Below are 15,758 nucleotides of genomic sequence, written 5' to 3'. Positions count from 1 at the left end.
TGTGGGACTGCGACAAGTAACAGGTATGGAAGCATTTGACGTGAATGAAGGCATTGCCAGTGAGTCTCTATTTTGGCCACCATTGCCAACAGTGATTGTGGTTCCTTGGTGCCTTCCCTAAGTAAGACTGACATGATGAAGGTGAGGTCAGTGACCCCTGTGGCCACTGCAGGCACCCAGCAACCTGAATGTATATTCCATCTGATGGCATAGGCCCAGAAAGAACTGTTCTAGCACAGTTCTTACTTCCACAAGCTCCTCCGTTTTGCCCCTTTCTTCCCCTCCTCTGCCTCCACCCCTTCTCTGTCCTTGCAGAGCTGCACACGCTGTCATCAAACTCCTACCCCTTGATTCTCAAAACGAGGGATTTGGAAGAACAAGAAAAAAAAAAGAAAGAAAAACTCCTACCCCTGCGGGCATGGCGCTATATGCACCTTTAGTCCCAGCTACTCGGGAAGCTGAGGTAGGAGGATCGCTTGAGCCCAGGAGTTCTGGGCTGCAGTGTGCTCTGCCATTTGGGTATCTGCACCAAGTTCAGCAACAATATGGTGAACTCCCAGGAGCGGGGGATCCCAGGTTGCCTAAGAAGGGGTGAACTGGCGGCTGGGCGTGGTGGCTCACGTCTGTAATCCCAGCACTTTGGGAGGTTGAGGTGGGCGGATCACGAGGTCAAGGGATTGAGACCATCCTGGCCAACATGGTGAAACCCCATCTCTACTAAAAATACAAAAATTAGCCGGGTGTGGTGGTGCATGCCTGTAGTCCCAGCTACTTGGGAGGCTGAGGCAGGAGAATTGTTTGAACCCGGCAGGCGGAGGTTGCAGTGAGCCAAGATCGCTCCACTGCACTCCAGCCTGGCAACAGAGCAAGACTCCGTCTCAAAAATAAATAAATAAATAAATAAATGAGTGAACTGGCCCAGGTCAGAAAGAGAGCAGCTCAAAACTCCCATGCTGATTGATCAGTAGTGGGATCGTGCCTGTGAATACCCACTGCACTCCTGCCTAGGTGACAGAGACCCTCTCTCTATTTCAGAAAGGCAAAAACTCCTACCCCTAACTACCCCCATAGGTGAGCCTCTGCCCTGCTGCTGTTGAGGAGGTTTGCTTGTGCTACTATAATTGGCTCCATTGGCACCACCCCTACTGAAGCAGGGCAGCTCAGGTCAGGCCAGGGGATCCTGTGCCAAAGGTGCAGCTCTGTGTCTTGGCAGGGCTACTGGGGAGGAGGAAAGAAGGGATGACCCAGGCATCCCGAGGCTCGTAGCCCAGAGGTGACAGAAAAAGCTATGGAAGGAGGGGGAAGGGGGATGAGGAAGAGTCAGGTGGTAAAGGAGGGCACAGAAGCCAGACAGAGAGAACTGAGTGCCACCAGGACTGAGATTTGGAGTCTAGGGGAAAAAAGGCCATGGCTTGTGGGAGAGTCAGGTTGCTCAGGATGAGGCTATAATACAGAGGGCAGAGGGGCTCCCTAGTGCTTGCTTTGCAGTGTTGGTCCCATGGTGTCGGTAGCTCTCACAGCAGGGGCCAGCCTGCTGAGTGACAGCTGCCCTTTGGGGCAGAGTCCAGACAGGCAGCAGCAGCAGACTGGGGGCCCAGCACAGTGGGCCCAGGTACACTGGGGTTGCTGCAGCTGGTCACTTAGTGCCTCTTCACCTTGGTACCAGAGATTATAGGCTTTTATTGGCCCAGGCCCAATATTCTTGTGCTCACTCTCAAGTGCCAGAGCTTTCTGCCCTTCTCTGGACTTTCTTGCTTTTTATAAGATTATCCTTCTCCACCAGAAACTCAAAGAAGCTTCCTGCTGTGAGGTCCAGTAGTCAGGCCAGCATGAAGTGCATATAGGGTCAGACGATAGGATTTACTTGCACTACAGCCCCGTTCTGCTACTGTCCCGAGGCCTCCTCCATGGGCTGAGCTGTAGGCTATGCCTTGAACTTACTGCCCTCATCAGCCCCTGGGCATCCTACTCAGTCACCTTGCCAGTCTCCCATGGGGTACCTTCCTGCTCATCTGTGATGGAAAAAGTCTCCAGCAATAATTTTTTTTTGTTTTTTTTTTTTAGACAGAGTCTTGCTCTGTCACCCAGGCTGGAGTGCAGTGGCACGACCTCGGCTCACTGCAACCTCCGCCTCCCAGTTTCAAGCGATTCTTCTGCCTCAGCCTCCCGAGTAGCTGGGATTACAGGCTCCCGCCACCACGCCCAGCTTATTTTTGTATTGTTAGTAGAGACAGGGTTTCACCATATTGGTCAGGCTGGTCTCAAACTCCTGACCTCAGGTGATCCAGCCACGGCCTCCCAAAGCACTGGCATTACAGGCATGAACCACTGCACCCGGCCTTTTTTTTTTTTTAGATGGAGTTTCGCTTTTGTTGCCCAGGCTGGAGTGCAATGGTGTGATCTCGGCTCACTGCAACCTCTACCTCCGGGGTTCAAGCAATTCTCCTGCCTCAGCCTCCCGAGTAGCTGGGATTACAGGCATGCGCCACCACACCCGGCTAATTTTGTATTTTTAGTAGAGACAGGGTTGCTCCATGTTGGTCAGGCTGGTTTCGAACTCCCGACCTCAGGTGATCTGCCCACCTCAGCCTCCCAAAGTGCTGGGATTACAGGTGTGAGCCACCTCACCTAGCCTACAGCAATTCTTAAGGGAAGAACACACCAGCTTTGGCCTTGAAACCCTGCATGTCGCCATCTGCAGTGCAGCTCCTGTGTTGCCCTCTTCAGCACACATCTCACCCCACCCTGAGATTTGGGACTGCTTGATTTGCCCAAATCCAGGTGAGAAGCTTTGATTTCAGGCACAGTCCAGCCTTCTGTCACCAGCCAGGAAGGACATGAACCTTTCTCTCCCTCAGGGCCATCCATTCTAGAGGGCAGAGAGTTGGCCTCATTTCTGAGATAACTCAGGGGACAGAAGTTCACTACCCTGAGCCCATTGTGAGGCCATCCTCACAGCCGTGACTCCTTATATTTCTACTGCTGGGTTGGGACCTTGGCTTGTCAAGACTAAGTAGTCAGCCCCCACCACCCCAAAAACAAAACCAAGCAAAGACCACATACAGATTCCATTTATAGGAAATGTCCCAAATAGGCAAATCTATAAAGACAGAAAGTAGATGAGTGGTTGCCTAGGGCTGAGGAGACTGAGGATGACTGCTAAAGGGCATAGGGGTTTTTTTGGGGGGAGGTGTCAAAAATGTTCCAAAATTGTAATAGTTGCACAATTCTGTAAATTTACTAAAAAACACTGTGTACTTTAAATGGGTAAACTGTATAGTTAAGTGAACTGTATCTCAATAAAACAAAAACAAAACCCAAAAACCAACAGCTGAAGCTCAGAGGTTTCCAGTATCTCCCCTTGGTCCCTGTTGAAGGGGAAAAGCAACAATTTGAAGGCTTAGAGTAGCCAACACTGACTGCCTTTTAATGGACATTCACATTTTATAACCACATCATCTGAGCCCATTTCCCATGCTTGGGAAACTCCCCGCCACAAATCTACACAAAAGATAGGGCTCACTTCCTACCCTATAAAAGACCAGATCCTGGTTTTCCCAGTGCTATAAAGCCATGTGACCAAGACTTAGCTAATCAGAGCAAAGCAAGAAAGTAGAGAACACATTTTGGTGGCTATGTGACACTTTCGTATCAACACCATAATTCTGATAGGCTTTATCAGCCAGAATCCATTATTTGACTTTAAAGTAGGATTGACATATGTGACAATAGGGACCCTGCAGCACTGGGTCCCTCACTTCCTCCTGTCCCAGTAGCTACATCCCTAGGGTTAAAATCACCAGAAGAGCAGTTTCTCTTTCATCTCTCATTATGCTGCAGCTTCAACTTCTATCACCAGAACTACATCTTACCCATCCCAGAAGCATCAAGCAATAGATGTCCTAACTTCTGATTCTACTTCTCTTCCTTTTCATTAGAGCTACCTTTTTCTTTTTTTCTTTTTTTTTTTGAGATGGAGTCTCACTATGTTGCCCAGGCTGGAGTGCAGTGGTGCAATCTCAGCTCACTGCCACCTCCGCCTCCCAGGTTCAAGTGATTCTGCCTCAGCCTCCTGAGTAGCTGGGACTACAGGCACGTGCCACCATGTCCGGCTAATTTTTTGTATTTTTAGTAGAGATGGGGTTTCACCATGTTAGCCAGGATGGTCTTGATCTCCTGACCTCATGATCCGCCCTCCTCGGCCTCCCAAAGTGCTGGGATTACAGGTGTGAGCCACCGTGCCCGGCCCAAGAGCTGCCTTTTTTTAGATACAGGATCTCACTGTGTTACCTAGGCGGCAGTGCAGTGGCTGTTCACAAGCGCAATCACTGCATACTACAGCTTTGAACTCCTAGTCTCAAGTGATTGTCCCACCTCAGTCTCCTAACTGGGGGCATAGAGCTGCTTTTAAGGTAGGCATTCTTTCTTTAAGAAAGGGTCTTGCTCTGTCACCCAGGTTGGAGTACGGGTGGCACAATCACGGCTCACTGCCTCGACCTCCCAGGCTCAAGTGATCCTCCTGCCTCAGCCGCCTGAGTATTCTTGTAGAGATGCAGTTTCACCATGTTGCCCAAGCTGGATAGACTTTCAAATGTTCCTGGCTCATGATTTATCTAGCCTTAAAAAAAAAAAAAAAAAAAAAAAAACTAGGCCAGGTGCGGTGGCTCACACCTCTAAACCTATCACTTTGGGAGGCCTAGGTGGGTGGATTACTTGAGGTCAGGAGTTTGAGACCAGCTGGCCAACATGGTGAAACCCCATCCCTACAAAAAAAAAAAAATTAGCCAGGTGTGGTGGCATACACCTGAAATACCAGCTGCTCAGGGAGCTGAGGCAGAAGAATAGCTTGAACCTGGGAGGAAGAGGTTACAGTGAGCCAAGATCGTGCCACTGTACTCCAGCTTGGGCGACAGAGGGAGACCCCATCTCAAAAAAATTCTGGAAAATGCCCAGAATATTTCTCAGGAAATATTCTTTCCTGAAATTTTGATTGTCAAGTCTCACATTTATCTTCATTTTGTTATGTTTTATAGACAGGATCTTGCTCTGTCACCCAGGCTGGAGTGCAGTGATGCCATCATAGCTCACTGCAACCTCAAGTTCCTGGGCTCAAGCAATCCTCCAGCCTCAGCCTCCAGAGAAGCTAGGACTATAGGCATGTGCCACATGTCTGATTTTTAAATTTTTTTTTAGAGACAAGGTCTCCTTATGTTGCCCAGGCTGGTCCCCCAACTGAGGACCTCAAGCAATCCTCTCTATGCCTCCCAAAAAGTTGGGATTACAGGTGTCAGCAACTACACCCAGCCTCTTCCATGTTTTTTAACCTCTTTTCCTTAGTTTCCACTTCTCTGTATGTCAGTGCTCTCTCTGTGTAACTTCAGATCTATTTCCAGTTCATTCTCCCTTTAGGGAGAAGTCTAATCTGCTGCTTAACCATAAAGTTTCTAACTTCTCGTAGTGTACTTTTTTTTTTCTGAGGTGGAGTATCACTCTTGTTGCCCAGGCTGGAGTGCAGTGGCGCAATCTTGGCTCACCGCAACCTCCGCCTCCTAGGTTCAAGCAATTCTCCTGCCTCAGCCTCCCAAGTAGCTAGGATTACAGGCATGCGCCACCACGCCCGGCTAACTTTTTGTATTTTTAGTAGAGACGGGGTTTCACCATGTTGGCCAGGCTAGTCTCGAACTCCCAACCTCAGGTGATCCACCCACCTCAGCCTCCCAAAGTGCTGGGATTACAGGCACGAGCCACCATGCCTGGCCCTACTTTTCATTTTTAAAAGCTTTTCTTTTTAAGTTTTACTTTTTTTTTTTTTTTTTTTGAGATGGAGTCTCGCTCTGTTCCTCAGGCTGGAGTGCAGTGGCACAGTCTCGGCTCACTGCAAGCTCTGCCTCCCAGGTTCATGCCATCCTTCTGCCTCAGCCTCCAGAGTAGCTGGGACTACAGGCACCCGCCACCACGCCTGGCTAATTTTTTGTATTTTTAGTAGAGATAGGGTTTCACTGTACTAGCCAGGATGGTCTCCATCTCCTGACCTCGTGATCCACCCGCTTTGGCCTCCCAAAGTGCTGGGAACACAGGCGTGAGCCACCATGACCGGCCTTAAGTTTTACTTTTTAATCACACCAGTTTAGTACCTTTTGATATTCATTTGTCACACTTTTTCTTTAAACATAAGACATTTTGTATTTTTTATTTTATACTTCTCACATTTTAATTTTTGCCAGTCTGGATGACAGAGTGAGACTCCATCTCAAAAAAAAAAAAAAAAAAAAAAAAAACAATCCTCAAGAAAGGATTACATTTGCTTCTGCCAGGACCCTGGAGACACTATCTACTTGAGACTTTTTTTTTTTTTGAGACGGAGTCTCGCTCTGTCGCCCAGGCTGGAGTGCAGTGGCGCGATCTCGGTTCACTGCAACCTCCGCCTCCCGCGTTCAAGCAATTCTCCTGCTTCAGCCTCCTGAGTAGCTGGGATTACAGGCGCCCACCACCACACCTGGCTAATTTTTGTATTTTTAGTGGAGACAGGGTTTCACCATGTTGGTCAGGCTGGTCTCGAACCCCTGACCTCGTGATCCACCCGCCTCTGCCTCCCAAAGTGCTGGGATTACAGGTGTGAGCCACCATGCCCGGCCATTTTTTTTGGGGGGTGGTGGTGATTTCACTCTTTTTGCCCAGGCTGGAGTGCAGTGGTGCGATCTTGGCTCACTGCAACCTCTACCTCCCAGGCTCAAGTGATTATCCTGCCTCAGCCTCCTGAGTAGCTGGGATTACAGGCGCCCACCACCACACCCAGCTAATTTTGTATTTTTAGTAGAGATGGGGTTTCACCATGTTGGCCAGGCTGGTCTTGAACTCCTGACCTCAGGTGATCCGCCTGCCTCGGCCTCCCAAAGTGCTGGGATTACAGGCGTGAGCCACCACGCCCAGCCTACTTGAGACTATTTTAAACTATGTTATCAGCCTGAGGATTTTCCAGACCACATGGGTTATAAACTCTTGTCCCAAACAGTACTGAAGGCCAGCTGTGCTTGTATATTACCACGGAAGCTTTATATCCCTACCTCTTAACATCCCTTGCATCCAAAACCAAAGCCAAGTAGGGGAGTTGTGGAATTGGTTCACCCACTAAATGATCTTGTCATCCTTGAGGGGCCCAGATTTAAGTGGGAGGGGTTTCTGATCTGACTTCCCAGTTGTAGATGCCTTAGGCTTTATTGCCTATCCCAATATGTGGCCCACTAAAAAGTAGTTCTAGGCTACCCACAAATCCCACATAAAAGCAGAGGCCTTAAGGCCGGAACGGTGGCTCAACGCCTGTAATCCCAGCACTTTGGGAGTCTGAGGCAGGCAGATCACTTGAGGCCAAGAGTTTAAGATCAAACTAGCCAACATGGCAAAACTCTATCTCTACTAAAAATACGAAAGAAATTAGCTGGGCTTGGTGGCGGATGTCAGCTACTCGGGAGGCTGAGGCACAAGAATCACTTGAACCTGGGAGGTGGAGGTTGCAGTGAGGCGAGATTGCACCACTGTACTCTAGCCTGGGTGACAAAGCGAGACTCTGTTTCGGGGGGGAAACACAAAAAGAAGGCCACAAAAAAACAGAATAAAAAGATGAGTAAAGAGAATGTTTATGAAGTGGCTCCTACATAATGTCCCAGCCCTGGGAGTCACGAACAGACTCCATGGTTTTCACTGGCCCCTCTTCTTCGGTATCAGAATCCCTGGTTTAAGGCAAGGATGAGAGAAGAACACGAGGACGCAATGAACCAGATTCAAGCTAGGCTGTGTGGCATGGCAGAAGGCTGAACTATTCTTGTGTAGCCCTAGGGATAGTCCAAGAGCCCTCTAGTCTTCTCTGAGGCAATGAGATTCAAGGGCAGCTGTGATCCTTGCCCTTGAACGGAAACCAGCCGTGGCCAAATCTGTCCTCACAGATCCATGTCTCCCTGGGGCAGTGGCAGAGCAGAGGATAGTTCCTTATTACTCTTTGCTCAAAGGGAGATGTCTCCTGTCCTTGCCTGCATTCCGTCGCCTCTTTCGACTCAAGAAGTTCTCCAATTTCTTGCTGCGTTTCAGCTCCTTGAACTTCTCAGCTAGTGCCAACTGGCGCTGCTCAGCTAAATGACAGGGAGAATGAAAGTTGGTGAACAAAGAAGGAAGCCCCTATTCTTTCCCAAACCAGGTCAGTAACTCCAAGCCATTATGCTGGATATATGAGTTCTTTAAAGCTCACTGGTGCCCCTCTATCTTTTTTCTGAGACGGAGTCCTGCTCTGTTACCCAGGCTGGAGTGCAGTGACGCGATCTCGGCTCACTGCAACCTCCGTCTTCTAGATTCAAGTGATTCTCCTGCCTCAGCCTCCGGAGTAGCTGGGATTACAGGCGCGCACCACCACATCTGGCTAATTTTTTTTGTATTTTTAGTAGAGACAGGGTTACGCCATGTTGGCCAGGCTGGTCTCGAACTCCTGACCTCAGGTGATCCGCTCTCCTCAGCCTCCCAAAGTGCTGGGATTACAGGCGTGAGCCACTGCGCCTGGCCAACGGGTGACTTTTTTTTTTTGAGATGGAGTCTCACTCTGTCACCCAGGCTGGAGTGCTGTGGCACGATTTCAGCTCACTGCAACCTCCGCCTCCCAGGTTCAAGTGATTCTCCTGCCTCAGCCTTCTGAGTAGCTGGGATTACAGATGCACAGCACCACACCCAGCTAATTTTTGTATTTTTAGTAGAGAGGGGGTTTCACCATGTTTGCCAGGCTGGTCTTGAACTCCTGACCTCGTGATCTGCCCTCCTTGGCCTCCCAAAGTGCTGGAATTACAGGTGTGAGGCACTGCGCCCAGCCCAACTGGTGACTTTTTTTTGTTTGTTTGTTTTTCCTGTGAGATGGAGTCTCACCCTGTTGCCCAGGCTGGAGTACAACAGTGCAATCTAGGCTTTCTGCAACCTCCATCTCCCGGGCTCAAGTGATCCTCCTGCCTCAGCCTCCTGAGTAGCTGGATTACAGGTGCACGCCACCACGCCCGGCTAATTTTTTTATATCTTTAGTAGAGACAGGGTTTCACCATGTTGGCCCCTAGGCTGGTCTCGAACTCCTGACCTCGTGACCCCCCCACATTGGCCTCCGATAGTGCTGGGATTATAGGCGTGAGCCACCGTGCCCAGCCCAACTGATGATTTTTTATATGATCTCAGTACTACTCAATTCAACCAACTATGAACACCTATGTGCCTGGCCCAGCGTGTGTGTGTCTGTGTGTGTGCAGTGTAGACCAAGAAATAAAACTGTGTGTGTGTGTGTGTGTAGACCAAGAGATAAAACTGACTCTGTGTGTGTGTGTGTGTGTAGTATAGACCAAGAGATAAAACTGATTGTGTGTGTGTGTGTGTGTGTGTGTAGACCAAGAGATAAAACTGACTCTGTGTTTGTGTGTGTGTGTGTGTGTGTGTGTGTGTGTGTGTGTATAGACCAAGAGATAAAACTCACTGTGTGTGTGTTGGGGGGGGGTTGGGAAGTGGGGAGTGTAGACCAAGAGATAAAGGTGACAATGCCTGCCATGATCTAATTAGGGATACAAGACTGGTTACAAACAACTCCCTACTATTTCTACTTTCCTCCAAGTTACCATGGGATCCAGCCTTCATGCCTTCCTTAAAGGGGATCAGGGACACCCCAACACAAGACTCTACCACCATGGCCCCTGCACCCCTGTCCCTGTTAGCAACAGTTGTGCCCAACTCACATTTCTTCAGGAAGTATGGTCGATGGCCCTGCTGGGCCTGAGCCCGACGTTCTTGCTTCAGGGCCAGGTGCAGCTCCTGCTGTTGCTTTCGTTCCTGCTGTGCCATTTCTTGCTGCTCCTGAGGAGCAAAGATGAGATGGGTGAACGGGAGGGATCTGTTCAGATCTGTGAATATCTCCCACCTTTAATTGCTTTCATTACCCACCACAATTATTACCCACTCACCATTCGCTGAAGCAGTTGCTGCAGTTTCTCATGCTCCTCTCCTGAACGGTGCTTCTTCAACTGTTTTTTCACAAGCTCCACATTGGAAAATGAGTATCATGGTTAGCATTCTGCAAATGTTAGCTGAAATTTTATGTAAAGCATTATCCTAAGAAGTTCACACACACACACACACACACACACACATTTTTTTTTGAGATGCAGTCTTGCTCTGTCACAGGCTTGAGTGCAGTGGTGTGATCTTGGCTCACTGCAACCTCCGCCTCCTGGGTTCAAGCAATTCCCCTGCCTCAGCCTCCCAAGTAGCTGGGACTACAGGCACATGCCACCACGCCCGGCTAATTTTTTTTTTTTATTTTAGTAGAGACTAAATTTCACCATGTTGGCCAGGATGATCTTGATCTCCTCCTTTTGTATTTTAGTAGAGACTAATTTCACCATGTTGGCCAGGATGGTCCCAATCTCCTGACCTCGTGATCCACCTGCTTCGGCCTCCCAAAGTGGTGGGATAACAGGCATGAGCCACCGCACCCGGCCAGAAGTTCACATATATTAACTTGATAACACCAAGACAGTAACTGTTTGTTTGTTTGTTTGTTTGGAGACAGTCTTGCCCTGCTGCCCAGGTTGGAGTGCAGTGACACGATCTTGTCTCACTGCAACCTTTGTCTCCAGGGCACCAGCAATTCCCATGCCTCAGCCTCTTGAGTAGCTAGGACTATAGGCATGCAACACCACACTTGGCTAATTTTTCTATTTTTAGTAGAGATGGGGTTTCACCATGTTGGCCAGGCTGGTCTTGGAACTGCTGGCCTCAAATGATGTGCTCACCTCAGTCTCCCCAAGTGCTGGGATTACTTACAGGCGTGAGCCACCACACCCGGCCTCCAAGACAGTAATTATTATTTTATTTTTTTATGATTAGAAAACTAAAGCATAGAGAGATTAAGTAACATGCCAATAGTCACACAGCTAGTAAACTGATGAGCCAGGATTTGAATATGAACTGAATTGGAGAGAGTTAAATCTGCCCACCACTATACTTCCCACTCCCCCTGCCCAACTCTCTAACCTGTGCCCTCATTTTCCACCCCACAAAATTCCCCATAAACCAGTCTCAAGCTGTATACCTCTTTCTCTTTCGCTCGGATGTCATTCAAGAATTGGTATGTTTTGTCAAACACCTCAGGATTATATTCCCCTGACAGATCATCAAAGCGAGGGTCCCGGGCTACCTTTGGAGAGAAGAGAGAGAATATAAAACACAACTGTTCAATCTCCTTTCACTGAGAAAAAATGCTTCCTGTCTCTTCCTCACCTTTTTTTTTGCTTTTTGAGACACAGTCTCGCTCTGTCGCCCAGGCTGGAGTGCAGTGGCGCAATCTCGGCTCACTGCAAGCTCCGCCTCCCAAGTTCACACCATTCTCCTGCCTCAGCCTCCTGAGTAGCTAGGACTACAGGCACCCGCCACCACGCCCAGCTATTTTTTTTTGTATTTTTAGTAGAGACGGGGTTTCACTGTGTTAGCTAGGATGGTCTCAATCTCCTGACCTCGTGATTCGCCCACCTTGGCCTTCCAAAGTGCTGGGATTACAGACGTGAGCCACTGTGCCCGGCCTCTATTTTTTTTTTTTTTTTTTGAGACAGAGTCTTACTCTGTCCCACAGGCTGTAGGGCAGTGGCATGATCCTGGCTCACTGCAACCTCCACCTCCCAGGTTCAAGCGATTCTTGTGCCTCAGTTTTCCAAGCAGCTGGGACTACAGGCACACACCACCATGCCCAGCTAATTTTTGTACTTTTAGTAGAGACAGGGTTTCACCATGTTGGCCATGCTGGTCTTGGAACTCCTGATCTCAGGTGATCGCCCACCTCGGGCTCCCAAAGTGCTGGGATTACAGGCGTGAGCCACAGTGCCTGGCCTTCTTCCTTACCTTTTTACTAATGGGAACAACCTGACGTAAAAATGGTACTCGGATCTTGGCTGACATTTCCAGAGGCCTATGGAGAAATTAAAAGCCAAGTCAAGAGGACTCCAGTGTTGGTCAAAGGCTTCCCACCTGTCACCCAAGACAACATACCTATTCAAGGTCCCAGTTATCTTCCAACTTCTAGGGCAAGCCTTGCTTACCTGTGCTTATCTGCAACACATGCATTTTGGATAGGTGGTCTAGAACCTTGTTTCTTAGGACTGTTTCCGGCTACCAATTGTTTGTACGTCTTAGTCCCCACTTGGCTCTGCAATTCCAACAGCTCCTCAAATGACATGTTAGATGTGCCTGTGGAAGTGGGGAGGGACATACAACTCAGCTCAGCATGTCCTACTGCAGAAAAGACATCTTCCCATCCCCATTCCTTAGCTAGCTAATCCTAATACCCCATCAGACCAATCATTATTAGAAGTCCTAGGCAGTAGAGGCTGTGATAGTGTTAAACTCTCCAACTATTTCAGCAACCTGGGGCTTCATCTTGCTAAGGAAGGTATATATGTAAGGTCAAAGGTGGATCAAACCATAGTCCCTTCTTTTTCTCTTTTACTCATTCTTTTACTCTCTCTTTTACTCATTCACAGGTTTCCCCAGAAGGGCATCTGCCTCCCTTGCTCAGTTACCATTGCCAGTGTCCTGGTCCACATGCTCAGCATCTCTCACCTCAATCAGTGCTCTAGCCTCCTAGTCTGCCAACCACCAGCCTCACTCCTCTCAAAGCTATGCGCCTCAATTCAGCCTGAGAGAGGCATCGAAAATAAAATCAGATCTTATCACTCCCACACATAAACTTCAGATCATGTTACTCCCACAGGCAAAAGTCCCCAATGGCTTCCATCTTGCTCACAGTAAAAGCCATGTACCTTAATAATGGCCTGCAAGCCCCCAAGTGACCTGGCCCCTGTCATATCTCTACTCTACTCATCTCCTTCTCACTCCTCTCAATGTGTCTCCTAGCAGCCTATTCCCACCTCAGTTCCTCTGCACATGTTGCCTCTGCTTGGTACACTTCCCCCAGAAACTGTACATAGGTACAGCTCCTCCCTCAGTTCCTTCAAGCCTTTATTCAAAATCACCTTCCCAAAGAGGTCTTCTCTAAGTTATTTAAAATTGCGACCCCTCGTCCGGGTGTGGTGGCTCACGCCTGTAATCCCAGTACTTTGGGAGGCTGAGGCGGATCAATCACCTGAGGTCAGGAGTTCAAGACCAGCCTGGTCAACATGGTGAAACCGTCTCTACAAAAATACAAAAATTAGCTGGGCATGATGGCAGGTGCCTGTAATCCCAGCTACTCGGGAGGCTGAGGCGGGAGAAGAGCTTGAACCTGGGAGGCAGAGGATGCAGTGAGCCGAGATCACGTCACTGCACTCCAGCCTGGGCGACAGAGCGAGACTCCATCTCGGAAGAAAAAAAAAAAATGCAACCTCTCCTAAGCTTTATTTTTTCTCCATATCCTCTATCACCTTAAAAAAAATTAAGCTATAATTCATATTCCACAAAATCCAGTTCTCTAGTCTACAATTCAGTGTTTTATTGCCTTTTAATGTAATAATTTACTTGTCTCCCTTAAATTTTACTTATTTATTTTGAGCTGGACTCACTCTGTCACGAGGCTGGAGTGCAGTGGCGCGATCTCGGCTCACTGCAACCTCCGCCTCCCAGGTTCAAGCGATTCTCCTGCCTCAGCCTCCCGAGTAGCTGGGACTAAGGCACGCACCACCAAGTCCAGCTGATTATTGTATTTTTAATAAGGACGAGTTTCACCATGTTGGCCCAGATGGTCTTGATCTCCTGACCTTGTGATCCGCCCACCTCGGCCTCCCAAAGTGCTGGGATTACAGGCATGAGCCACACCTGGACTTAAATTTTATTTATTTTGAAAAAAGGTCCTGCTCTGTTGCCCAGGCTGGAGTGCAGTGGCCTAATCACTGCTCACTGCAGCCTCGACTTCCTGGGCTCAAACTATACTCATGCCTCAGCCTCCTCAGTGGCTGGGAATACAGACGTGGGCCACCACCCTGGCTAAATTTTTTTATTTTTAGTAGAAAAGCGGGTCTCATTATGTTTACCAGGCTGGTCTTGAACTCCTGGGCTCAAGCGATCCTCCTGCTTCAGTCTCCCCTGGTGCTGGGATTACAGGTGTGATCCACCACACCCGGCCAGGATAGGAGTGTTTGACTACTTTATTCACAACTATCTCCAGCAGCTAGAACTGTGCCTTAACAAAAAGCCTGCAGCATTTGCTGGGCACAGTAATCCTGTAATCCTTGGGAGGCTGAGGCGGGTGGATCACTTGAGCCCAGGAACTGGAGACCAGCCCCGGCACCTGGTAACATGATGAGACCTGGCTGGGCGAGGTGGCTCACGCCTGTAATCCCAGCACTTTGGGAGGCCGAGACGGGCGGATCACGAGGTCAGGAGATAGAGACCATCCTGGCTAACACGGTGAAACCCCATCTCTACTAAAAATACAAAAAATTAGCCGGGCGTGGTGGCGGGCGCCTGTAGTTCCAGCTACTCGGGAGGCTGAGGCAGGAGAATGGCGTAAACACGGGAGGCGGAGCTTGCAGTGAGCTGAGATCGCGCTACTGCACTCCAGCATGGGCAACAGAGCGAGACTCCGTCTCAAAAAAAAAAAAAAAAAAAAAAAGGTGAGACCTTGTCTCTACATTAAATAAATAAATAAATAAACCCATCCGTGCAGGCGTGGTGACGCGCCTGTAGTCCCAGCTACTCGAGAGGCTGAGGTAGGAGGATCTCTTGGGCCCGGGAGTTCGAGGCCGCAGTGAGCCGTCATGGTGCAACTACACTCCAGCCTGGGCTACAGGGCGAGACTTTGTCTCAAAAAAATAAAAAATATAAGAAATTAAAAAAACAGGCTGGGCGCAGTGGCTCACGCCTGGAATCCCAGCACTTTGGGAGGCTGAGGCGGGCGGATCACGAGGTCAGGAGATCGAGACCATCCTGGCTAACAAGGTGAGACCCCCGTCTCTACTAAAAATACAAAAAATTAGCCGGGCGTGGTGGCGGGCGCCTGTAGTCCCAGCTGCTCTGGAGGCTGAGGCAGCAGAATGGCGTGAACCCGGGAGGCGGAGCTTGCCGACATCGCGCCACTGCACTCCAGCCTTGGCGACAGAGAGAGACTCCGTCTCAAAAAAAAAAAAAAAAAAAAAAAAAAAAAATTAAAAAAACAAAGTCTACGGAATCTGCTGAATTCTGACCTACTAAGCCTTCAGCAGCCATGCATGCCTTTCCCTGCCTCCATGCTATTGCACATACGTTCCCCATTGCCGAAAACCCTCATCCTGCCGTGAAGAAACTTCTCAGGATGTCCTAATCCCGGAAGCATCTCCTCTCACCCCCACTTTCCACTGCACTGGGGGCACCCCTAGTGTAGCGTCTGCCTCTTAGAGAACTTGGCAGTCTTACCGGCACCGTCTCTGCAGGCTCAGGGCCCCGCCTGGGAATCTCCTTCCCCTCCCCAGCCCGCCCTGCCCCATGCTCTCACCCCTCAATAGGTCGCGGGCCACGGCCGCGGGCTCCAGGCCCCCGCCGTCCTCCTCGCGGTCCCGGGCCCCGCGGGGACGTCGGGCCCCGCGGGGACGTCGGGCCCCGGCCCCGGCCCCGGCCCCAGACCCGGCGCGGTAGTTCGCTCCCGGCATCAGCTGGCAGTAGCGCTCGGAAGACGAACGGCACCGCTTCCGCTCACGGCAGCCCCTGCCCCGCCTCTTCCGGCGTTCCCGGTCTCAACGTGGTGACGAATGGGCAGAAAACTGCGCGGTCGGGGGCCAGGGAGCCAG

The 15,758-nt window shown here is 49.7% G+C and overlaps 1 protein-coding gene across 1 annotated transcript; it reads right to left on the bottom strand.

Annotated features, from left to right (window-relative positions):
• Positions 1-7,610: 7,610 nt before the first annotated feature.
• Positions 7,611-15,686, bottom strand: RRP36 (ribosomal RNA processing 36). Its single transcript, XM_034962113.4, has 7 exons — positions 15,467-15,686; positions 12,102-12,249; positions 11,905-11,971; positions 11,102-11,206; positions 9,972-10,046; positions 9,747-9,864; positions 7,611-8,123 (listed from the first exon to the last, which is right to left on the bottom strand). Exons 1-7 carry the CDS (start codon positions 15,618-15,620, stop codon positions 7,987-7,989), a joined length of 804 nt encoding a protein of 267 aa, XP_034818004.1. The 5' UTR covers positions 15,621-15,686; the 3' UTR covers positions 7,611-7,986.
• Positions 15,687-15,758: the final 72 nt, after the last annotated feature.

Source organism: Pan paniscus, chromosome 5, assembly GCF_029289425.2.
Source record: "Pan paniscus chromosome 5, NHGRI_mPanPan1-v2.0_pri, whole genome shotgun sequence".
NCBI lineage: Eukaryota > Metazoa > Chordata > Mammalia > Primates > Hominidae > Pan > Pan paniscus.
Note: the sequence above shows the minus strand (reverse complement) of the source record. Positions and strands in the feature narration are given on the sequence as shown.

Excerpts from the sequence above, each read along its gene's own strand:
- RRP36 (XM_034962113.4), bottom strand. The coding sequence starts at position 15,620 with ATGCCGGGAGCGAACTACCGCGCCGGGTCTGGGGCCGGGGCCGGGGCC. Across the intron at positions 10,047-11,101 it reads TCCGAGCGAAAGAGAAAGAG|CTTGTGAAAAAACAGTTGAA; the intron begins GTATACAGCTTG and ends TCCAATGTGGAG. Across the intron at positions 9,865-9,971 it reads AGCAACTGCTTCAGCGAATG|GAGCAGCAAGAAATGGCACA; the intron begins GTGAGTGGGTAA and ends TTTGCTCCTCAG.